The sequence below is a fragment of the Papio anubis genome, chromosome 16, assembly GCF_008728515.1.
Source record: "Papio anubis isolate 15944 chromosome 16, Panubis1.0, whole genome shotgun sequence".
Taxonomy (NCBI): Eukaryota; Metazoa; Chordata; class Mammalia; order Primates; family Cercopithecidae; genus Papio; species Papio anubis.
Genome location: NC_044991.1, coordinates 58,510,782 through 58,535,027, shown reverse-complemented (window position 1 = coordinate 58,535,027; position 24,246 = coordinate 58,510,782). Strand labels below are relative to the sequence as shown.

General features: G+C 42.5%; 3 protein-coding genes and 1 non-coding gene across 4 annotated transcripts; 2 read left to right on the top strand and 2 right to left on the bottom strand.

Moving 5' to 3' along the window:
- On the top strand, positions 1–13,381 carry LOC101023546 (beta-defensin 119). The gene is made up of 2 exons (XM_003904909.4): positions 1–248; positions 13,108–13,381. Exons 1-2 carry the CDS (start codon positions 188–190, stop codon positions 13,299–13,301), a joined length of 255 nt encoding a protein of 84 aa, XP_003904958.1. The 5' UTR covers positions 1–187; the 3' UTR covers positions 13,302–13,381.
- Positions 1,083–2,319, top strand: LOC110740519. Its single transcript, XM_021921161.1, has one exon. The coding sequence runs from the start codon at positions 1,449–1,451 to the stop codon at positions 1,641–1,643; it is 195 nt and encodes a 64-aa protein (XP_021776853.1). The 5' UTR covers positions 1,083–1,448; the 3' UTR covers positions 1,644–2,319.
- Positions 13,382–14,095: 714 nt separating the features above from the next.
- LOC116270888 lies at positions 14,096–14,223 on the bottom strand. The gene has a single exon (XR_004179193.1). It is a non-coding gene; the product is annotated as a small nucleolar RNA SNORA40 (small nucleolar RNA).
- A 2,695-nt stretch (positions 14,224–16,918) lies between these two features.
- On the bottom strand, positions 16,919–22,923 carry DEFB118 (defensin beta 118). Its single transcript, XM_003904910.4, has 2 exons — positions 22,133–22,923; positions 16,919–17,966 (listed from the first exon to the last, which is right to left on the bottom strand). Exons 1-2 carry the CDS (start codon positions 22,188–22,190, stop codon positions 17,653–17,655), a joined length of 372 nt encoding a protein of 123 aa, XP_003904959.1. The 5' UTR covers positions 22,191–22,923; the 3' UTR covers positions 16,919–17,652.
- Positions 22,924–24,246: the final 1,323 nt, after the last annotated feature.

Sequence of the window (24,246 nt, the reverse complement as noted above, 5' to 3'; positions counted from 1 at the left end):
GTGCTTTGCTGAGACATCTGCTACACACTGTCCTTTGGCCTGGATGACCTCATATAAATCCCCTCCTGTTCTAATTCACTGCCCACAGTCCTGCTGATAAAAGCAAAGCTCATCTCTGCCCTGCTGCAGGGAACCCTATTTCCTTCCCCTGCAGCTCAGGCGCCTCCTCCTCTCAGGTCTGCCAGCCATGAAATCTCTTTTCTTGTTTCTTGCCATCCTTCTGGCCACAGAAGTACCAGTGATATCAGGTAACGTGAGCCTCTCTCAGGGGTCTGGGCTCCTGGTCATGGACTTTCCATCTTTCCCTCCCCTCTCACTGTGGGCATCATGTAAAGCCTTTCCTTCTCTCCTGCAACTTTGGGAAGTTTCCCCAGGATCATCTCAGGTTAATATCTCTCTCTGATTCTTTTTTGCCAGAGTGGTGGGATGATAGATGTTTGGAGCATCTGGCACTTGAGGGCCAGGGTGGTATCCTGGTGGGAGCTTGGGAGAGGTTTGAGGGGCAAAGCATGGGTGCAAGTTGGGGACTTATTGAGGGCTTTGGGAGACTAGAGTGGAGGTTGGGGTGAGTTGTGATGTGGAGGAAAAACCTTGGGATTGGGGTGATAGAAGGAATGTCAGGATGAGCTGGAGGTGAGGAACTGGGCTTCCCTGAAGGTTTAGGGCAGAGTTGGAGAGAGGATGGGATTTGGGGTTGAGTGGAGCTGGTGTTGGGGATTAGACTGGGGCTTGGGCTGAGGCTGGGAGTCAGTGCTGGATGCTGCAGGGTGTTTGGGTTCAGCTTGGTGATGGGATACTGCTGGGAATTGAGGTTAGTGACTTGATTAGATTAGGGTTAGATTGGATTAGATTAGGGTTTGACCTGGAGTTGGGGCTTAGGGGCATTGAGTTGAGTAAGACTGGGAGTTCTAATTAAGGTAGGCCTGAATGAGTTTGAGTTTGAATTGGGTTAATATAGGGTCAAGGAAGATTGGAGATTGAGCTGCGGCTGGAGCTGAGGCTTGTTTGGCTTATGTTAAACAGGGTCAGGTTATTGATAAGACACCGGGTCTGTGTAATGTGAGTGAATCCTCTTTTCCCTAATATTACAGGTTTTCATGTCCTTTTACCTTCACTCCTAGCTCTGCTAGGTGGGACATTAATTAGCTTCAGCTGATTCCAAAGTAAGGAATAGGAAGTTGGGGATAGGAAGACAGACGGGTGAGAAGTCCAAAAAAGGCTCCCCCGAAAACTTCAGAGTTCTCAGTTGGAACCATTGTCTCAGTTCTCTTCCCTCTCAAGGTCTCTTCTTTCTTTTCCTGGGACTGGGCCTAGCATTACTCACTTAACTGGCTTTCTTCTCTTCTTCCCTGTCTTCCTGTTCCTCCTCTGCCTTCTCTTTTCTCTCCACTTGAGGGATACTAACATCTGCTTAATTGTTGTTCGTATGCCCCAAAGTAGAGTGTTGGATGGATGGACACTGCCGGTTGTTGTGCAAAGATGGTGAAGACAGCATCATACGCTGCCGAAATCGTAAACGGTGCTGTGTCCCTAGTCGTTATTTAACAATCCAACCAGTAACAATTCATGGAATCCTTGGCTGGACCACTCCTCAGATGTCCACAACAGCTCCACAGCCGAAGAAAAATATAAATAATGGATAGAAATGACTTTGTTTCAGATTGTTTAGGGTCCACATTTAATTAAAACTCACAAATTTATTTCTGGTGTCTGTCAGTCATAAGGAATGATACCCCAAATGGATTGAGGGTGAGGGGATGGTAGGGGAGGTGAAGAGGTAGTCAAGAGAAGTCACTAGGGCTGGGTCATAGCGATGGTGTGATCACTACAGTCTTGAAGATGATTCCCCATCTACCAACTGCAGGAGAGGCTATTGAGTCAGGAGTGGAGTGGGGAGAACATGGTGGGAGCTGAGAGATTTAAAGGCATAGCAGATGCCTAGAGAGTGGGAGAATCCTTAGGCTGGGAGAGTTGGTCCATTTTGAGAGTGAATGGGCTGAGGGTGGATGGGGCTGAATATAATCCAAATCCTTGGGGTTCTAGAGAAACCAGCTGATGCTTTCTAGTGCTCAGGAGGCCCAGCCCCAGGGGTTAGAAGGTGTCTAAGTACTAAAAAAAGATAAAGCACATGATTTGCTTACTTATATATGAATTTGTTCATTATTCATTTTTTCCATTCTTTCATCGATCCATTCACTCATGTTCACCTCAGCTCTGCCACTTTCTACTGGCAGACTCTGCATATAAACCTCACAGAACTTTATCTTCCTCCTCTGTAAATAAGAGTAATAGTAGAATCTGTTTCAGGATTGCAGTAAGGATGAAATGACATAATAATGCAAAGGTAAGCACTCAACAAATGTCATCAGCTATTGTTCATTGATTTATTCAAGGATTTATGAAATATGAGCTGTGTGCCTTCTAACTGTGTTAGACTCTGAGGGAGACAGAAGCCTGACTCATCTGAACTGGTACTTCAGCCTGGGAGAAGACTCACTCGTGGGGAACATTTAAGAATCCTGATTGGGAACCTAGAGGATCTGGGTGTCTTCCCAGGCTTCATTATCTCAAGTCCTCTTCTCTGGGCCCCATTTAACCAACACAGCTGTTCACCCCTGAACTGCGTCCTCTGCAGTGAGGCCAGGGACCAAGAGTGCTCGATAAAGCGTGATGCATGGCATAGAGACAGACAGAAGGAGTTCACTATCGTCCAGGAAGACTATTTGCTCTCAGCTCAATATTTCCGCTCTTAGACTCTGGAAAGAGGGGCCTCTCCTCTGATCTCGATCTGACTCTGGGCTTCCTCTGGCTAAGTCCCTCCTCATGTGGTGAGGAGTTGCTGGGGGCAAGGGGAATATGCCCACGAGGAGCCTTTGCCTACCCTCCTCCCTTTCTGGGCCATGCTTTGAATAGCTGGGTCCTGGGATTGCCTGCCCAGAGAAACCTTGTGCCTGCTTCAAGGAGCTGCAGGGGCCTTTCCTCAAGGTCCATCCTTGGAGGGTTGGGCCCACTGGGTGCCAACCCCTAGGCAGGAGAAGCATCAAGGGATGCTCTTGTTTGCAGGGTCTGTGTGCAGAGCTGGGGATGGGTGAGAAGAGAGGTGAGCTGTGGGCTGGGCAGGCTCCCCTCAGAATGCCATGTTCCTGCATGGAGTTCTGAGGAATCAGAGAATTATAAATTCAAACCTGACCTTTCAGGTCATTATGAAGGGCTATCTTGTAAATGAGGCTAGATATCTTTTATGTATTCTTTTTATTAGCTTGATTAAAACATTTAAGCATGCAGACAAATGACATGACACAGTAGCCTTCATTTGCCTTCTTGCCCCGGGACCTTCAAATGTTAGGGTTGTGCCTGGTATTGGATCCTACTCTGGCTGATAATCCATTTCTTTTAAAAAATTATTTTTAATTCACAAATAATAATTGCACATATTTATGGTGTACAGCGTGATAGTTCAATACACGTATAGAAAGTGTAACCGTCAAATCAGGGTAATTAGCATATCCATCACCTCAAACATTTATCATTTCTTTGTGTTGGAAACATTCAAAGTCCTCTTTCTAGCTAATCGAAAAGACACAATAGACTGGGTGTGGGTGGCTCACCCCTGTAATCCCAGCACTTTGGGAGGCCAAGGCGGGTGGATCACCATGAGGTCAGGAGTTTGAGACCAGCTGGTCAACATGGTGAAACCCTGTCTCTACTAAATATGAAAATTGAGCCAGGCATGGTGGCTATAATCCCAGCTACTTGGGAGGCTGAGGCAGGAGAATCACTTGAACCTGGAAGGCGGAGGTTGCAGTTAGCTGAGTTCGCACCACTCCACTCTAGCCTGAGCGATAGAGCAAGACTCTGTCTCAAAAAAAAAAAAAGAAAAGAAAAAAGAAAAAAGAAAATACACAATAAATGATTGTTAACTACAGTCACCCTACAAAGCTATGGAACACTAGAACTTACTCCCCCTATCTAGCTGTGATTTTGTATCTGTTAACCAGCTTCTCTGTATTCTCCTTTCCCACTTACCCTTCCCAGTCTCTGATAAACACAATTCTACTCTCTACTTCAATGAGATCCACATTTTTAAGCTTCCACATATGAGTGAGAACAAGTAATATTTATCTTTCTGTATCTGGTTTGTTTCAATTAACATCATGCTCATCTATGTTGCCACAAATGACAGAACTTCATGCTTTTTTTGTGGCCAAATAGTATTCCATTGTGTGTATATGCAAACTTTCTTTATCCCTTCATCTGTTGATGTATACTTAGGTTCACAACGTATTTTTCAGCCCACTTCAGAGACAGGAGCTGCATAATCTTTTCACAGTTTTGCTGCCTCTCTGGGAGCTGGGACACTTAGGCTGCCCATGAGAGCTACCTGTGCTCCCAGGCCTGGGATGAGACCCTCAAAAATGTTTCCTCGCTGGTCTCCCTACCCTCAGGTTTTCTCTGCATTAATCTCTATTATTAGAGGGATTCTTGGTAGGAAGTTTCTCTGTGTCATTTTCCTGCTTAGATTTCTTCCTTTGCTCATCACCACCCAGGGTCTGGACATTCAAAGCCTTCACATGGTGACCTGGTTTCACCTCCCATGACTGTCCCTCACATACCTTCTCTTCAGCCACTGCCACCCTCTTGCCATCCTCTCCTGTCCCCCACATTGTGTTTGTTCATGGCTCCCTCTGGCTGGTCCCCAACACTCAGCTCACCTCTGTGATGAATGCCCTCTCATCCTTCAAAGCTCAGTTGATGCTCCCACCCATGAAAGTCTTCACATAAACTCTGTCTCACTATCTCTCTCTCTTTTTTTGAGACAAGGTCTTGCTTGGTTGCCCAGGCTGGAGTGCAGTGGTGCAATCATGGCTCACTGTAGCCTCACCCTCCCAGGCTCAAGCCATCCTCCCACCTCAGCCTCCTGAGTAGCTGGGACTACACGTGCGTGCCAACATGCCTGGCTAATTTTTCTATTTTTTTTTTTTTTTTTTTAGAGGTAGGGTCTTACTATGTCGCTTAGCCTGCTCTCAAACTCCTTGGCTCAAGTGATCCACCTGCCTCAGCCTCCCAAAGTGCTGGGATTACAGTCATGAGCCACCACATCCAGCCCTGTCTTATTATTTCTTAATAATTATAATAGCTGTAATAATAGTTCTCATTGACCCTTGCTATGTGTCATTCCATTCTTACAACAATCCTCTTATCATCCCTATTTTACTTATTAGGAAACTGAGGCCCAGAGAGGTGATATAATTAGCCCAAGTCACACAGTATTAAGACAGAGCAGGGGATCAAACTGAGTTCTTTTTTTTTTTTTTTTTTTTTTTTTTGTCTTTTGTTATTTGTCTTGTTTCTTTGATAGAAAGTAGGTACTAAACTGTCACTGAGTAATGCAGACATTGGATTATCACCTGATTCTGGGCATTCTACAAGAAAGGAACAATTCTCAGGGAATCCTAAAATGAGGCCTGAGCGGAGATCTGGAGTAGAAAAAGGATTTTTAAGTTGAGAAAACAGTGAGGTGATACCATTCCTTGCCTCTTTTAGACTTTCCTCACTCTCCATCTAGCAGAATAATGGTCTTGTCTAGCAGTTTGTTAATTTGTATTCCCGCGGTCTAAGGCAGAAACGTTTGTTTATTGTATTGTGTATTCACATTCATTCAGATTAAGGTGAGAGCAGTCGCTTTTTTTTTCAGTTTTATTTTATTTTATTTTTGAAATTTACAATAACATTGTCTAAATTCAGTTGGGATGGTGTCTTCTAGTGTCTATATTTTACAAAAATAGAAGGCAGAGAGAATTGACTCAGGTTAGGTTAAAAACAAAAAGAAAAGAATGATAATGATCATTATTGTTCTTACCACTCACATGAAGTGAAACGTGAACAGTGGAAAGGCTGTCTCTGAACATCAGAAAAAAATTTTAAAAATTTGTGTTAAAAGTCTGCATTTCACGTATTTAGGGAGGATAATGTCAGAGTGGAGGGATCTCAGCTGATCCTAACCAGCATACATGTAGAATAGAGGACACTTCTTCCAAATTCCAATTTTCAAATTACAGATACCTGCCTAAATTTAATATTTTACACTGTGGTTGTGACTCACCTCTTATCTACCATGCTCTGATTTCCCATACCATATCTATTATTGTTTCACGTTGATTCTCAGACTTTCATATAAGAAATCTTTTCTTTCTTCTTGTAGTTTATTTTGTTGTTTTTGGTGAATTTTTTTATTTAAAAATTTTTTATTTTTAATTTCTATGATACACAGGTGTATATATTTATGGGGTACATGAAATAGTTTGATACAGGAATTCAGTGTATACTCATCACATCAGAGTAAATGGGGTATCCATCACCTCAAGCATTTATCTCTTCTTTGTATTACATAAAATCCAATTATACTCTTTTAGTTATTTTAAAATGTACAATAAATTATTGTGAACTACAGTCACCTGTTGTGCTATTAAATACCAGATCTTATTCATTCTATTGAACTATATTTTTAAACCCTTGTAATTCACACTTAAGAAGCTCCTGTTGGTAATCAAGTCTTTCAGCGGGTTTACTTCTGAAAATATCTAAATGTATGCTTATCTATTGTATTAGTCCATTTTCATACTGCTATGAAGAAATACCCAAGACTGGGTAATTTATAAAGAAAAAGAGGTTGAATGATTCAGTTTCCCATGGCTGGGAGGCCTCACAATCATGGCAGAAGGCGAAGGAGGAGCAAAGGCCATTTTACATGACAGCAGGCAAAACTGTGTGTGTGGGGGAACTGCCCTTTATAAAACCATGAGATCTTGTGAGACTTTTTTTTCCTTTTTTTTCTTTTTTTTTTTTTTTTTTAGACAGAGTCTTGTTCTCTTGCCCAGGCTGGAGTGCAGTGGCACGGTCTTGGCTCACTGTAGCCTCACCTCCCAGGTTCAAGCAATTCTCCTGCCTCAGCCTCCTAAGTAGCTGGGATTATAGATATGCACCACTATGCCTGGCTAATTTTTGTATTCTTTCCTAGAGACAAGGTTTCACCATGTTGGCCAGGCTTGTTTGAACTCTTGGCCTCAAGTATCCCATCCACCTTGGCCTCCCAAAGTACTAGGATTACAGGCATGAGTCACCGCGCCTGGCCAGATCTCACAAGACTTACTCACTATCGCGAGAACAGCACACAAAAAACCTACCCCCATAATTCAATTACTTCCCACCAGGTCCCTCCCATGATATGTGGGGATTATGGGAGCTACAATTTAAGATGAGATTTGAGTGGGGCCACAGCCAGACCATATCATCTGTTAAGAAAATTTTAGCTAAGTATACAATTCTAGCTTGAACCGTAATTTCCCTCAGCACTCAACATTTCTTTCTCTGCTTACTGGCTCTTTAAAGGCTATGGAGAATTTGATGTCCCTTTTCTAGGTTATCACTCTTTCTCCAAACTGAGTTCTGATTGGCTTCACAAACTGTCACTCTTAAGAAGTTATGACACGTATTATGTTGTTGTGTAATTATTTGAGTTATTGTCCCCTTTCCAGCAATCCCCCAAACACACACATATTAGGTGGAAATCCATAGGGGCTGAGATGATGTTTTATTTACATCTGCATGCCTGATGTTAAGCCCAGCGCTGGACATGAATGCGTTTTAGTGAGTGTTTCTTGAATATGAATAGTGAATTCACAAGTGAAAGCCTGAGTGGATCTGGTGGGGGCACAAACAGCTGACTCCAGGTTCCAAGAATCTGGGTGGAGAACTTCCTGGGCTGGAGGGAGCAGAGGACCACTGTGTCAGGTATACGTGGTTCTGGCTGGCAGGGTTAGCAAGGATGCAGAGGAGTTTCTGGGTTTTGCTCAAATGATAATTTAAAACAACAATAATAGTTAACATTCATTTAGTTCTTACCATGTGTCAGTCCCTTATTGCTTTCTATATATTCAGCCACTAATCCTCACAATTCTAGGGGTTAGCTGTTTTTCCAGTCTACACTGTACATATGAGAAAAAGGGTAGAACAGAGTCGCAGAAACTTGCCCCAGGGTACACAGCAAGTAAAATGGGAGTTAGGATTGGTCTCCTAGGGGTTCTTGTTTTTTAGATTTTGTTTTTTTAATCTCTCTGTAGCCCCTTAGGTTATTTTATTTATTCATATTTTTACTTTTTATTTTGAAATAATTGTAGATTCACAGGAAGTTACAAGAGAGAGGTCCTGTGTACTCTTCACCCAGATTCCTCCAATGCTTAGATTTTACATAACTGTAATGCAATATGAAAACCAGGAAACTGATATTGGTACAATATATGTGTATACTTCCATGCCATTTCATCATGTGCAGATGTAACCACCATCATGATCAAGCTGCAGAACTGTTCCATCACCACGATGATCTGCCTCCTGTTGCTCCTTTAAAGTCATACCAGCCTTCCTCCCTGTCCCCACGCACTGTCACCATGCTTAACCCTTGGCAACCACTAACCTGTTTTCCCATCTCTATAGTTTTGTCATTTGACATTGTTGAATAAATAGAATCATATGTGGGAGTTCGTGATTGGCCTTTTTTTTTTTTTTTGGCTCAGCATTATGCTCTTTTTTTTTTTTTGAGACAGGGTCTGGCTCTGTTGCCCAGGCTGGAGTGCAGTGGTGTGATCTTAGCTCACCATAACCTCTGCCTCCTGGGCTCAAGCGATCCTCCCACCTCAGCCTCCCCAGTAGCTGGGACTACAAATGTGTGCCACCACGTGCGGCTAATTTTTTATTTTTTGTAGAGATGGGTTTTCGCCATGTCATCCAGGCTGGTCTCGAATTTCTGAGCTCAAGTGATCTTCCCGCCTCAACCTCACAAAGTGCCAGGATTACAAGCCTGAGCACCGTGCCCAGCTAAGCAGCATTAAGCTCTTGAGATCCATCCACACTATGTGTATCAATAATTTGTTCCTTTTAGTTCTGAGTATTTCTACCCATTGCATTAAGGCAAGAAAATTAAATGAAAGGCATGCAGATTAGACAGGAAGGAATAAAATGGTGTTGAAGATGTCATCATGGTTTATGTAGAAAATTCTAAGAAATCTACAAACAAAACAAAACAAAAGCAAAGGCAAAACACCTAAAACTAATAAGTAGGTTCAGTAAGGTCACAGGATACAAGGTAAACATACACAAATCAATTATATTTCTATATAATAGCAATGAACATGTGCACTCTGAAATTAAAAATAAAATACCATTCAAAGTCACTCCAAGAAAATAAAACACTTAAGTGTACATCTAACAAACTATGTACAGAAATTGTATGCTGAAAACTATAGAATATTGATAAAAGAAATAAGAGCTAAATAAATGAAGAGACACACCATCTTCCTATCTTGTAAGACTCAAATAGCAGATGTTAATTCTCCTCAAATTGACATATTCATTTATGTCAAAATCCCAGCAAGATTTTTTTTGTAGATATAGACCAGACTATTCTGTCTATACCTTGCCTAAAGAGAAATCTGCAAAAGAATAAGAATAGCTAAAACAAAATTGAAAAAGGATAAAGTTGGAAGAATTATTTTATCAGATTTTAAGACTTATTATATGGTAGTAGTAATTGAGTTTGTGTGTTCTTGGAGAGACAGGTACATCAATCAATGGAACAGAATAGGAAACTCAGAAATAGCCTCATAGGAGTACAGCCAACTGATTTTTGACAGAGGTGCAAAAGCAATTCATTGGAAGAAAGGTCCTTTTCAACACATGATGCTGCAGCAATTGAACATCTACAGGCAAAAAACAAAACAAACAAAAATCTAAACCTAAACCTCACACCTTTCACAAATATTTACTTAAAATGGATCATAACAGCCAGCCATGGTGGCTCACACCTGTAATCCCAGTGACTCAGGATGCTGAGAGGGGAGGATCATTTGAGCCCAGGAGTTCCAGACCAGCCTGGGCAACATAGCAAGATCCCATCTCTACAAAAATAAAATACATTAGCTGGGTGTGGCGACAAGTGCCTCTAGTTCCCAGCTACTCGAGAGGCTGATTTGGGAAGATCGCTTGAGCCCAGGAGTTTGAGGTTACAATGAGCTATGATTGTGCCACTGCACTCCAGCTTGGGCAACACAGCAAGACCCCATATCTAAAGAAAATTATTTTCAAAGGATTACATATTTAAAAAAATGTAAAACTATAAAATTTCTAGAAGAAAGCATAGGAAAAAACATTCAGATCGAGTACTTGGTGAAGAGGTCTTAGATACAAAAGAACAGCCTAGAAAAGAAAGAGAATCAATAACTTGGACTTACTCAAAATTTTAAACTTTCACTTTGTGAAACACCCTGTGAAGAGGATGGTTGAAAAGACAAATGACAACAGAGCAAGATTATTTTCAAACCATATATCTGACAAAGAACTTGTATCTGGAATATAGAAACAACTCTTAAGACTCAATAGTAATTGCCGGGCATGGTGGCTCACGCCTGTAATCCCAGCCCTTTGGGAGGCCTAGGTGGGCGGATCACGAGGTAAAGAGATCCAGGCCATCCTGGCTAACACGGTGAAACCCTGCCTCTACTAAAAATACAAAAAATTAGCCGGGCATGGTGGCGGGCGCCTGTAGTCCCAGCTACTCAGGAGACTGAGACAGGAGAATTGCTTGAACCCAGGAGGCGGATGTTGCAACGAGCTGAGATCACGCCACTGCCCTCCAGCCTGGCGACAAAGCGAGACTTCGTCTCCAGAAAAAAAAAAAAAAAGAGACTCAACAGTAATAATCCAATTAGGAATGGACAAAAGATATGAAAAAACATTTCACTGAAGAGGATATACAGATAGCAAATAAGCACTTGAAAAGATGTTCAACATCATTACCCATTAGGGAAATGCATATTAAGACCAGAATGAGACACTACTACATACCTATTAGAACAACTAAAATTAAAAATAGTGATTAAAAAAAATTTTTTTTCTTAGTTTAGGTCCACTCATCCTCCATTATTTTGTCTTTTAATGCCTTCTGACAAATTAAAAAAATGTGTCCAGGCTGGGTGTGGTGGACTTTGGGAGGCTGAGGTGGATGGATCACGAGTTTGAGACCAGCCTGGCCAACATGGAGAAACCCCATACTCTAGTAAAAATACAAAAATTATCTGGGTGTGGTGGTGTACGCCTGTAATCCTAGCTACATGGGAGGCTGAGGCATGAGAATCGCTTGAACCGGGGAGGCGGAGGTTCCAGTGAGCCAAGATTGTGCCACCGCATTCCAGCCTAAGCAACAGAGCAAGACTCTGTCTTGGAAAAAAAAAAATGTCCACCTTTCATCTGCCAGATATATGTTCTAAATTACCTGTTTTATAATTACTAGAAGCAAGAGTATAAAAAATTCTTTATTTAGTCCATTGTAGTTTTAAATGTTCCTGTCATTTTAATGAAAATAAAACCTATTATCAGGTTGATCCTCTTTAATTTATAAACGATAGGGATTTTCAAAAACATTTCCTTTTGGGGAGAAGTTGTTAAATAAAGAAACACATGGTCTAAAAAAAAAATCCCAAACTCCCAATAGACCTGGAAACAACCAAAATGGCCCTCATGGACACATGGTTAAATAGACTACTACATGAATACCGTGGAATTATCAAAGTCAAAGGAATGAATTACAGATGCACACAGCTTGGGTGACTCTCAGTTCTGTTGATTGTCTTTTTTTTTTTTTTTTTTTTGAGACGCAGTCTCGCTCTGTCGCCCGGGCTAGAGTGCAGTGGCCGGATCTCAGCTCACTGCAAGCTTCGCCTGCCGGGTTTACGCCATTCTCCTGCCTCAGCCTCCCGAGTAGCTGGGACTACAGGCGCCCGCCACCTCGCCCGGCTAGTTTTTTGTATTTTTTTTTTTTTTAGTAGAGACGGGGTTTCACCGGGTTAGCCAGGATGGTCTCAATCTCCTGACCTTGTGATCCGCCCGTCTCGGCCTTCCAAAGTGCTGGGATTACAGCCTTGAGCCACCGCGCCCGGCCGTCTTTTTTTTTTTCATTAAAGTTGAGATTTTCCTGGTTTTCAGTACGATGAGTAATTTTTGCTGGAACCTGGGCGTTTTTGGTATTATTATGTTATGAGATGCTGGATCATATTTCAATGATCTTTGTTGGCTTGTCTCCTCTGACACGGCTCTGGTGAGGACAGTGGGGTGCTGCCTGGATACTGCCAGGTGGGCGGAAGTCCAGGTGTATTTCCTCTGGTACTACTTTGGTTGGGATGGGGAGGGATATTTTGTTCCCTGTGTGGCCTCCAAGTCACATCTCAGGGAGTGGTGGCCCTGTTAGTACTGTGTGGTGGTGAAAGTCTTGACTTTGCACTAGGCTCCTTCTGTCACCACCGCATCAGGGAAGTGGAGGGAGGGATGCCTTCTTCCCACCAGATAGGGGAAGTCGAGGCTCCCCACATGATTCTTATCGACACTGCATGGTGGTGATTGGCCTTGTGACCATCCAACAGTGATAATAGTCCCCGCTCCCCACTTGGGTCCTTCCACTCTAGGAGGTTACACCTCCTTACAGAGTGGAAAGGGCAGAATTTGAGGCTTCCCACGTAGCCTTCTTTGGTGGATGTATGAGTGGGAGTGTAGTTTTGTCTTTGGTTTTTCCTGGAGCGGAGTGGTTATTGTCTAAAATGTTCTTTCTTGCTGGGTTGACCTTTCCTGGTTCTTTGGCTAGAGAGAGGAGACTTTCCTTGGGACTCTATGTCTGTACTCGTTTGTATTTCCAGGTTGTCAGTCTCTCCAGCACAAGTCTGGGATCGATGAGGCAAAAAGAAAACCCAGGGAATTCATGACTGTGTCCTTCCTTAGATCCTGAGGTCCCTGCCTTGTTCTTCTTTACTTTGCCTTTCAGAGTACACACACACACACACACACACACACACACACACACACACCCTGGGTTTTAAACCGAACTTAGCAGGACAATTAGAGAAAAATACATTGACTCTTTTTTTTCTGGAAGTAGAAGTCACTATTTCCCTTTAGGTTTTCTCCCTGCTCCCCATTTAGGTTTTTATGATGCTTCCCAACTTATCAGATTTATGTCACTCCTAGGTAGAAGTTAACTATTTGTATTTTTTTTTCTTTTGCCAGGCAAACGCCACATCCTTCGATGCATGGGTAACAGTGGAATTTGTAGGGCCTCTTGCAAAAAGAATGAACAGCCCTACCTCTATTGCAGAAATTATCAGGCCTGCTGCCTCCAGTCCTACATGAGGATAAGCATTTCCGGCAAAGAGGAAAATACCGATTGGTCTTATGAGAAGCAGTGGCCAAGACTACCTTGAGTGCTGGTGATTACCATTCTCAACCTCTCTGGGCAGAGACCTGCTGTCAACCCCCCTCATTAAAATTCATGTACCTGCTACCCTTGTCTGTCTTTGATCCACTGAAAATCATAGTGAGAGACTGGGCTTTGCATGGTGACAATGTCTGTCTCATTCTGGATAAGCTCCGTGAGAGAGAAGGCTGGAAAACTGGGAAAACAATTACAGAGAAGCTAGACAAGCCAGTGAGGAAGGGGGAAGAATGAATCGAATAAGGGAGGGTTGAAGGGTTTAGGCAGATTTATGACTTAATCTGTGCCATGTAGAACTCAGGGAGGGTCTTTAACCAGTGGGATGAATACATAGGGCAGTAGGTGGAGGTCTTGTAGACAACTTTGGCCTAGTTCATGAAAAAACTTTATAACCAACAGAGCTGCTGTAATGTGGAATAAGCTGTGTTGGTTTCAAGCTGTGAGACTGAAGGGCCTGTTTGGTGGTTATTGCAGAAGGTCTTTGAATATTGGGTGCTGTTGTTGTGGATAGCCAAGGTCCTCTAATTCTTCAAAACCTAAGAGGCTTATGTCCCCAATGACAACTAACACCAGCTTTGTAATATAAAATTCAAATTTTACTTTCTATATCTTACCTTCTACTAACAGTTCTAAATTCTGTCAAAAGTAGAGTAGTACTTACCCATTATCTTTCTCTACTTCTCTGATTCTCCTCAACTCATTACAATTTGCCTTTGTGCTTATTTGCTATTGGACTGGCTCTGGTCAAGGTCACCAGCGGACCTCCTTTTTTTTTTTCATCATAATATGCCTTCTTATATGTATCAAAACTCATACTAAACCATGAGTTCTGGGTTGGAAAAGATGATTTAGTTTTTGCACCTGTCTATAAGTCTTTGTCCACAAGTTAAACAAAAACATAAACAAGTGTAACTGGATCTCCTTTTTGAAAGTTTCAGAATGTTCTTCAACTTGTATCTCAATCTGCCTCTGTGCAGCATTTCCACTATAGGTTATTCCCCCCTTGAAAACCTTAACTGCCTAGGGTTCTGTGATTTCACTCTTTGTTTTCTTCCTAACTTTCAGGCTGCCCCTTCTCCATCATCTTTTGGGGTTCCTCATCTGTCTCGTTGGATTCTTCTGGGGTTACTCTTCTCTTCTGACAATAAAAACTCTCCACATTCCTAGGAAAAGGCTGACAGTCCTATGGTCATGATAACAAGTACATACCTTGAAATGTTTTAAACATTTTTTATGGTCAATGACAACTTGCTTCAGTGAACACACTTCTGAAAGCTAATTGTCAGTGACAGCATTGTGCTTTGAATATGTCAATCAGCTTTGAATTCATTTCAGTGTACACACTTCTAAATTGTCATTAACCAATTCCCACCTCTGTAGCCAACACAACTCCCTCAAAATGTGTTCCCCAAATGCTGTGTAAGTTCAACACTTTGCTCTGATGAAGGAGCTTATGATGGACCAGCATGGCTCTCCTGTTCTTAAGAAAGCAGGCCGGGCGTGGTGGCTCACGCCTGTAATCCCAGTGCTTTGGGAAGCTGAGGCGGGTGGATCACCTGAGGTCAGGAGTTCAAGACCAGCCTGACTAACATGGAGAAACCCCATCTCTACTAAAAATACAAAATCAGCCGGGCACAGTGGCGCATTCCTGTAATCCCAGCTACTCGGGAGGCTGAGGCAGGAGAATTGCTTGAACCTGGGAGGCAGAGGTTGCACTGAGCTGAGATTCTGCCATTGCACTCCAGCCTGGGCAACAAGAGCAAAACTCCACCTCAAAAAAAGAGAAAGCAATCATTTCAGCATTTTGGTTTTAGATATTGAGTGATAGTTTCATCGTTTGACAATGATCTTTTTTTCTTCTTCCTCTGGTGCTGCCACCTATCCCAACAACAAAGTTTATGATCTAGATGAAAGTGTTGGGTCTGAACCACTGTTCCAGGAAGAATACTGGTTGAAGAACCCAGGCTGATCCTCCCACTGAAAACAGCGAAAAAAATGTACTTAAAATATACAACAAAACTTTTAAAACATCTTTAACCTTGCAAGAAAGTAAGGCCAAGAATATTAAAACCAGCCGGGTGCAGTGGCTCACGCCTGTAATCCCAGCACGTTGGGAGGCCGAGGTGGGTGGATCATGAGGTCAAGAGTTCGAGACCAGCCTGACCAACATGGTGAAATCCCGTCTCTACTAAAAATACCAAAATTAGCTGGGCGTGATGGCACGCACCTGTAATCCCAGCTACTCAGGAGGCTGAGGCAGTAGAATCTCTTGAACCCAGAAGGTGGAGGTTGCTGTGAGCTGAGATCGTGCCATTGCGCTCTAGCCTGGGTGACAGAGCGAGACTCTGTCTCAAAAAAAAAAAAAAAAAAAAAAGAAAGAAATAAAAGAATATTAAAACCAAATGCAAGTGGGCACTCTTTCGAAGGCAGTGACTGAAGCTGACTTTTGTCACAAAGACACTTGCTGAATCAGGTGAACTTGAGCTTTGGTTTCCATGGCTTTGGCCAAGGTGGGGGTAAGCAGGGGAGAGAAGGCAGTGACTATGGTCTGAAAAAATATGAGTCTCGTAGGAGATCCCTATATAAATCTCAGTCCTTAAAGTGTTACATATGCTGTATAAAAATAAAGCAGATACAACATCCCTTTTCCTTCACCAGAGATTTTCAAGGAAAATTGCCTGATTTTGAACCTAAGTATTCAGTAAATAGAAAAAAAGTCTTCACTGAGAATTTATAACCTCAAGGTACATCTCATATAGTCTCTCAGCCTGAATTCACAGTACATGGGTCATATGAAAAAAAATCAAGCTTAAAGTTGTCCCAGACTAGTAGTGCTAAAAAGACAGAAGAAAACTAAGGAGTAGACCTTTAACTCAGGACTCAACTAGTTTAGTCAACTAAACTTCTGAGGAAAATGAACAGACCAGAGCCCCAAATCACAAAATACACAAGGAACTAAGGCACCATGAATTAAGGTCAGCAGAAATCACAGTCTAGAGATTCAGACTTTCAAAGACTTCAAATTTCAGAATTATCAGGAATAACAAGCTTAAAAAAATAATGAGACCCAAATTTCCCATCATGAATTAGGTATTATCTAACCCTTTGAGTAATATAATTAGACCTGTGAAGAATTTCCAATGTTAGATGAAAGTAATATGTTCAAAACTGGAACTTAGCAGGTCTGGCAAGCATAAACTGCAGAAGCAGGTGGTTCAGATGCCTATGTCACCCATTCCTGCTTTATTGCCTCTTCTTCATCACACACTAATAGTATCATGAGGGGTTCCTATGGTTAGTTAATAAAGGAGGAAAAAGCAAGGCCAGGTTTGTGGAATGGTCTGCATGACATGCTAGCACCAGACAGAAGTGCTGCATTACAGCCTGATGTGGCAGTGGCCCAAAAGACAGTGGTTAAGGGAAATCCTTCCAGCAGAAGGAAGGCTTGCCTAGGTATGGATCTACAGTAATTCATGAATGCTGGTAATGGACTGGCTGGTTGTTTAGGTTCTTGGGAACAGCAAGACTGGAAAATTTGTAACAATGAAGTTTGTTGTAGAGTTATGTGGATGGGACAGGATGTGAAGATTTTTTTTTTTTTTTTTTCTGTCACAGGGAGACAAGTAAAGCTCTCAGTCTCAGTAATCAGGTGGACAAATGACCCATCCTTTCACCCACAATTGAGGGGCCATCCTTACCCTTGGATGTCCATGTGTGATCAAGGCTTGGTCAAAGAGATGGTTCTACAGAGCCATAGAAGCTTTTCGACAGCTTCTATTTCAACTCGAAAGACACTGGGGCAAAAAGGAGTCTTCATAGCTCACACTTGGGACAGTCAATTTCCTACAGTGATACGGTGACAGATAAAACCTTCCTCTAAGGCCATGGTTAGTAGGAAAATGAATGCTTTCACCTGAAGTGTCTCCTGTTCTAGAAAAAAAGCTTTTAGTGTCCTAGTAGCTACTCTCACAGATGCAAAGATTTAGAATTTTGATCATGACCACTTATGCTGCCATTAAGACACCTGTTGAGAAGACAGAAAGACACATGAAAAAATTGTTGTTGGAATAGCTAACTAAGCTATTGAGGTTGTGCATAGGTCACCAGCAAACAAGAAATACTAAAAATAGATTAAAACTTGTGGAAATAATTTGACATTTCAAGAAGAGCACTGAAGAGTTTATCATTGGAAATAGTGAAAATTTTAGACTTCTTTACACAGCTGTTTCTACTAATAGAATTACATATTGGTGGGGAGTGGGAGGTCACTGTGGTGTTTTATCTATATGTGACTTAGTTTATCACTCTGAGGACAGGGGTGAGTGACATCCGAGAAGAAGTCATGAGGTATGGTGAACATTTGGGGGAGAGGTCTGAGTTCCCTGTTCCGCCTCAGACTCTTCAACCATGTCTTTCTTGCTGCTTATTTCAAAGTAGTCTGTAGTGAACCTTATTGTTAAAATATTATCAATAATTCCTGGTGTTGAGTCACTCAAGGGTGTGGGAGATGTCGTAGGAAGTCGCCTGTGGTCTTCATTAGATGGAACGCAGCAGGCTCGAAGATTTTTGCATGTTTCTTTCACTGCTTCTCCATCTTTGCATTGTTTCCTGCAGTGCCCTGATCTGTTCCAGCATTTTTTTTCACCACTATAGGCTGAACAATAAAAGGAAAAACCACTGATTTTGGGTTACTGATGCTCTCAATTTCACTAGCATGACTATATATCTGGCATCCTGTATCCACACTGTGGATCATAATTAGGTGACGGCTGCAAGACTCCCACCTCAGGTCTGGTAAATACTCAACCTCCCATTTGCCCGTTTTTAACTATTCTGAAAGTGGGATGAATCTTACCATCATCGAAAAGAAACTCCAGTCATGAGGAATTGGGGCTGCTTATAATGAAGCTACCTGTGCCCTGTGTAAAGGTACCTGAGTAAAGAAAGTACATCTTTTTTTTTCTTTTCTTTCTTTTTTTTTTTTGAGATGGAGTCTCACTCTGTCACCAGGCTGGAGTGCAGTGGCGTGATCCCGGCTCACTGCAACCTCCACCTCCCTGGTTCAAGCAATTATCTTTCCTCAGCCTCCTGAGTAGCTGGGACTACAGGCACGTGCCACCACACCCCGCTAATTTTTGTATTTTTAGTAGAGACGGGGTTTCATCATGTTGGTCAGGATGGTCTTGATCTCTTGACCTCATGATCTACCGGCTTCAGCCTCCCAAAGTGCTGGGATTGCAGGCGTGAGCCACCGCTCCCGGCCAGAAAGTACATCTTCTTGTTACTTCAACAAGTACATCTTGCTGCTACTTCAACAAGTGTGATTAAGTTATTTGCATTGGTCATATCCCATTCTACTGCAAAGTATACCTTCACATGAGTATATAAAATGTATCTGTGTAGTGTATGTTTATTACAACACAATTCACAACTGCAAAGATATGGAATCAATCTAAGTGCCCATCAACCGATGAATGAATAAAGAAAATGTGGAACATATACACCATGGAATACTACTCATCCATGAAAAGGAACAAAATAATGTCTTTTGCAGCAACTTGGATGGAACTGGAGGTCATTATTTTAAGTAACTTAGGAATTGAAAAACGAATACCACATGTTCTCACTTATAAGTGGGAGCTAAGCTATGGGTACACAAGGGCATACAGAGTGGTATAAGGGGCATTGGAGTCTCAGAAGGGGGAAGAGTAAGGGGAGAGGGAGGGATGAAGAACTACCTATTGGGTACAATATACACTACTGCAGTGATGGGTGCACTAAAATCTTAGGCTTCACTACTATACAATTCATCCATGTAACCAAAATCCACTTGTACCCCTAAAGCTATTGAAATTAAAAAAATAAAAAATTATAACCCAAAGTATAAAATAAGCATGTGTCCAAAAATACAAAAATTAGCCACACGTGGTGGCACATGCCTATTTTCCCAGCTAACTCAGGAGGCTGAGATAGGAGGAACACTTGAACCTGGGACGCAGAGGCTTTGGTGAGTTGAGATCGTGCCATTGCACTTCAGCCTGGGCAACAGAGTGAGACTGTCTTAAAAAAGAAAAAAAAAAGGAAAAAAAATAGATAATAAGAGAAGAAAGTATAACATACTTTATGTGGATACATAATATAAGCATTATGAAAATACAAAAAAAAAAGATAAGCATTATGGAGAGAAATGAAGCAGCGAAGGGGTTTAGGAAGTGTGTGATGGGAAATAGTGAAAGATTTACCTTGAGTTTTGAGAAGGAAGAGACAGGGTGAGCTATGAGACTAACTGGGGGCAGAGTATATATCAGGCAGAGGAAGCAGCAAGTGCAAAGGCTTAGAGGCAGGACCTGTCTCAAAGGTTCTGAAAAACAATAAGGTAGTTATGGTGAGTATAGAGTAAGTTAAGTGGAGATTAACTGGAGAAAATATAATGGGAGTTGATTTCACATAGAATCTTGCAGGTCTTTGAAAGAAAGCCATTCAGAACTTTTGATCACAGGATGATAAGAGAAATGCAGATTAAAACAACAGTACGAGGGAGACTGAGGCGAGTGGATCATTTGAGGTCAGGAGTTTGAAACCAGCCTAGCCAACGTGCTGAAACCCCATCTCTACTAAAAATACAAAAATTAGCCAGGCGTGGTTGTGCGTGCCTGTAATTCCAGCTACTCAGGAGGCTGAAGCAGGGGGATCACTTGAACCCCCGAGGCAGAGGTTTCAGCAAGCTGAGATCATGCCACTGCACACCAGCCTGGGCAACAGACCGAGACTCTGTTTCAAAACACGAACAAATACAAAAAAACAACCACGACAGTAAGAGATTATTTTATATTCATCAGCTGGGTGTTTGAAGGATTATGGTGATAGAAAAACCCTTGTGTATTTTCGATGAGAGGGTAGGGAGATCTCCCTGTCCCTATAAATGTCACTGATTTCTATTATTCTTCCTCAAATGTAGGGGCTGTTTAGGATAAAGCATCAAGACTTTATGCTTCTTTCATTGTCTCAACTCTTTGCTCCAAGAGAATGACTCCAAATTTATAGCTCTTAGCACTCAGACTGGAAGCCCTAGATCCTGTAATATATCCTTCACTCCCCATATGCTGAGTTTTTATGACTCGTGGATTGCATGTACAAAATCTTTCACATCTGTCTCTTTCCTAGTCTCAGTATCTCCACTAGAACTCAAAGCAGACCAATTGCTTTCAAAGGGATCACAGAATTATTCCTGCTTGTGTCTGGAATTGTAACTGGAGAATTATTCAAAACCCCCAGAGTTGGCAATTTCTGCTGGCAGTATCCTTTAAGATACACAACTTCTGATTACTGACTTCTGATTACCCAGGATTGTGGTGTAGGAACACAAGCACAGGAAGAGCCAGCAGCAGGAGGTTCCTGGTCCCTGGGAAACAGGAGAGGTTTCCCTGTTTCCCTACCCTGAATGCCAGGGTAGACCCAGGCGTTCAGAATGCCATGTGCAGTGGGAGTCTGAACAAGAGTTACTGGCCTCTCTGCAATGAGGGTAGAGGAATAGAGGAATTAATGGAATAAATATTTTTTTTTATTTTCTTGCCCACCACCACCAGACTTACATTTAACTTGGTTATTTGCCCTCTAGGAATCTATCCTATCTAAGCCCCTGTCCAAATATGTAAATATATTAATGTTTGTACAAGCATATTCATTGATGTGTTGTTAGAAAATTAAGAAATGTCTCAAATGACTGTATATGATTTTATAAGGCTTATCCTACAGCAGAAATATACAACTTTACAAACAGTAAGGCAGATCTTTAGATGATGACATGGAAAGATGGCCACAGAATAAGAAGTGAAAGAAGACTGCTGCACAGGGCCGGGCACCGGGGCTCACGCCTGTAATCCGAGCACTTTGGGAGGCTGAGGCGGGTGGATCACCTGAGGTCAGGAGTTTGAGACCAGCCTAACATGGTGAAACCCCGTCTCTACTAAAAATACAAAAATTAGTCGGACATGATGGTGCACGCCTGTAATCCCAGCTACTTGCGAGACTGAGGCAGGAGAATTGCTTGAACCCAGGAGGCAGAGGTTGCAGTGAGCTGAGATTGTGCCACTGCACTCCAGCCTGGGTGACAGATCGAGATTTCATCTTTTTTAAAAAAAGGAAAGAAAGAGTGCTGCGTAGCCATGCATGGAGTATGCTTACTTCGTTATAAAACAGAAATACTTAGATTCATTTTTATGTAAGTTCGATCATACATTGAAATGCACCTTGAAAAACATAAAACAAAGAGGAAACAGGATCTCTTCACCAGTGATTTCAAAGTTCTGGTCATGCCTTTAGATATACTCAAGAAAGCAGTGATTATGAAAAGCTTAGATTTTCACTGTAGAAGGAAGAAAAGCCAGTTCTGTCTTCCATATAACAGCTCAGCCGATAATTTCTGACCTGTTCACCAAATTCTAGAACATTAGAAACAAAAAGAACCTCATTACAGCGATAGCAGGATTTTAGGGCCAAGAAAACATGCAAAGTGGGCTGCGGAAATCATTTTCAAAAGCTGGCACAAGCTGGAAAGAGAACAGAGGTGAGCCTAGCTTTCCCCTAGTTCCTTAGGCGACAACTTGGAATATAGAACCAGGGACAACTCTGGATGGTGGGACTGCCCCTGTCTATTGAGGAAAACTTGCTCTACTCCCAGGTTTTACCCCAGTCAGGAACATAGTCCCAGTGTGGGAGCTGTGGAGCTGCCCAGGTTGGGGGTACAGCAACACATTGGAATTTTCACGAGCCAGAACCCACTATACCTCTATTTTCGTAGCTTCCCTGACCTCTGATTACCTGGGATCACTTGGGGTAGGAGCACAAGGATAGGAAGAGCCAACAGCAGGAGTTTCATGGTGCTTGGGAAACAGGAGATGGTGGTAGATCCAGAAGTTCAGAATGCTGTGTGCAGTGTGAGTCTGAACAAGAGTTTTATTGGCCTCTCTGCAGTGGGGGCAGAGGGATGGGCACAGAACCAGCCGGATGTCTAAGAGTTTATCGATGCATAACATCAGTCTATTGTGTGGCACACAGGCTGAGCATTTGATCCAGGCACTGGGAGGGCATGCGGAGGGTTACAAGTCACAGGCTTTGAGGAGGTGTTTGGAGCAATGGAGCGGGAAGATTCACACTGGGACATCTTCCCTAGCTTTCCCCGATCTCTCTCGATCTCTCGTTAGGGCTCAGCCTTTCTTCACAGTCCCTTTCATTCTAGCATAAACCTGCTTTTGAATGGTCTGCTTATCTGTGTGTCTCCCTGCACTGGGCTGTGAAATTCCTGAGAGTAGGCAACGTGTCTTTCATTTTCGAGCCCCCAAGGCACAAAGCATGCTGTCAGTGAAGGTTTGTGGAAATAAACGATAATGAACACATATCAATCTATAAGCCAAATCCCTCTCTCACATTTGTGCCCACCAGGGAAAGTGACTTGCCCAAGAAGTCACTCGCTGCAGAAGTTTGAGGGAGATTATTTATAAGACTCAAAGGGGGATGCTACCCAATGTCATTAAAAAAAAATTCCCTAGCTGGGCGTAGTGGCGGGTGCCTGTAATCCAAGCTGCCTCAGGAGGCTGAGGCAGGAGAATCGCTTAAACCCAGGAGGCGGAAGTTGCAGTGAGCCGAGATCGTGCCACTGCACTCCAGCCTGGGCAACAGAGTGAGAGTCTGTCTCAAAAAAAAAAAAAAAAAAAAAAAAAAAAAAAATCCCTGCTATTTTCAAATTAATTTTGTTTTATGTTTTTATTTTTTTGAGACAGGATCTTGCTGTGTAGCCCAGGCTAGGGTGCAGTGGTGCAATCACAGCTTATTGCAGCCTCAATCTCCTGAGCTCAAGTAATCCTCCCGCCTCAGCATCCTGGGTAGCTGGGACGCACAGGTATTCACCACCATGCCCGAATATTTTTTAATTTTTTTTTTTTTTTTGTAGAGACAGGTCTTACTATGTTGCCCAGGCTAGTCTCAAACTCCTGAGTTCAAGTGATCCTCCCTCCTTGGCCTCCCAAAGTGCTGGATTTATAGGCATGGGCCACTGCACCTGGTCTCCAAATTAATTTTAGATTAGTATGTTCTAACAGGCAGAACTCTTTTACTATGGAATGGTTTCCCAGAGAGGGAGGTGGTATTCTATAACTCATTTTTCAAGCAGGGCCTAAGTGATTAAATAGGATGGATTTCTATACAGAATAAAGAATATCTTTTCTAGTTCCTTCTAAGCATAAAAATCTATGTTCTTAATTTTATGAATGGTTTCTCTACATGTCCTGATAATTGCAGAGATCCCTGACCCTTTCTAAACTTAAGAGCTTGAGAAACACCTTTTTTCGCTCATGCTACAGAAAAGCAGGAAAATCTAGATTACCCCTACCCCAATTCACAGAGCCTGATCTCATATCTGAGATGGTGGTGGTGGGAATGGAGAAGGGCTGTTTAAAAAAAAAAAAAAAAAGCCCTGAAGGGGAAGGACTCATCACAGGGGAGAAGCTAGGTGGGTGCAGTCCATGGTGTCCAGCGAGTCCCTGGCCCAGTGCCCACAGCCAGCCACTCTTGTCAAGGGATAAATCCAGGCCATATCCATTAAGAAATATATCTGAACTTTTCTTCTTCTTTCTTCTCCCTCTCTCGCCCTCTCCCTCTTCCTCTCCCTCTCCCTCTCCTTCTTCTTTTTTTTGAGACAGCATCTCACTCTGTCACCCAGGCTGGAGTGCAGTGGTGAGATCTCAGCTCAGTGCAACCTCCGCCTCCTGGGTTTGAGCGATTCTGTTGCCTCAGCCTCCTGAGTAGCTGGGACCACAGGTGCGCGCTACCATGCCAGGCTAATTTTTGTACTTTTAGTAAAGACGGGGTTCTGCCATGTTGACCAGGCTGGTCTCCAATTCCTGACCTCAATGATCCGCCTGCCACAGCCTCCTTCA

Bases quoted from the DNA above. Each gene is read 5' to 3' on its own strand.
- LOC101023546 (XM_003904909.4), top strand. From the start codon at position 188: ATGAAATCTCTTTTCTTGTTTCTTGCCATCCTTCTGGCCACAGAAGTA. The intron at 249-13,107 runs GTAACGTGAGCC...TTCTTTTGCCAG, and splicing joins AGAAGTACCAGTGATATCAG to GCAAACGCCACATCCTTCGA.
- LOC110740519 (XM_021921161.1), top strand. From the start codon at position 1,449: ATGGATGGACACTGCCGGTTGTTGTGCAAAGATGGTGAAGACAGCATC.
- DEFB118 (XM_003904910.4), bottom strand. From the start codon at position 22,190: ATGAAACTCCTGCTGTTGGCTCTTCCTATCCTTGTGCTCCTACCCCAA. The intron at 17,967-22,132 runs GTAATCAGAGGT...TTTATTGTTCAG, and splicing joins CCTACCCCAAGTGATCCCAG to CCTATAGTGGTGAAAAAAAA.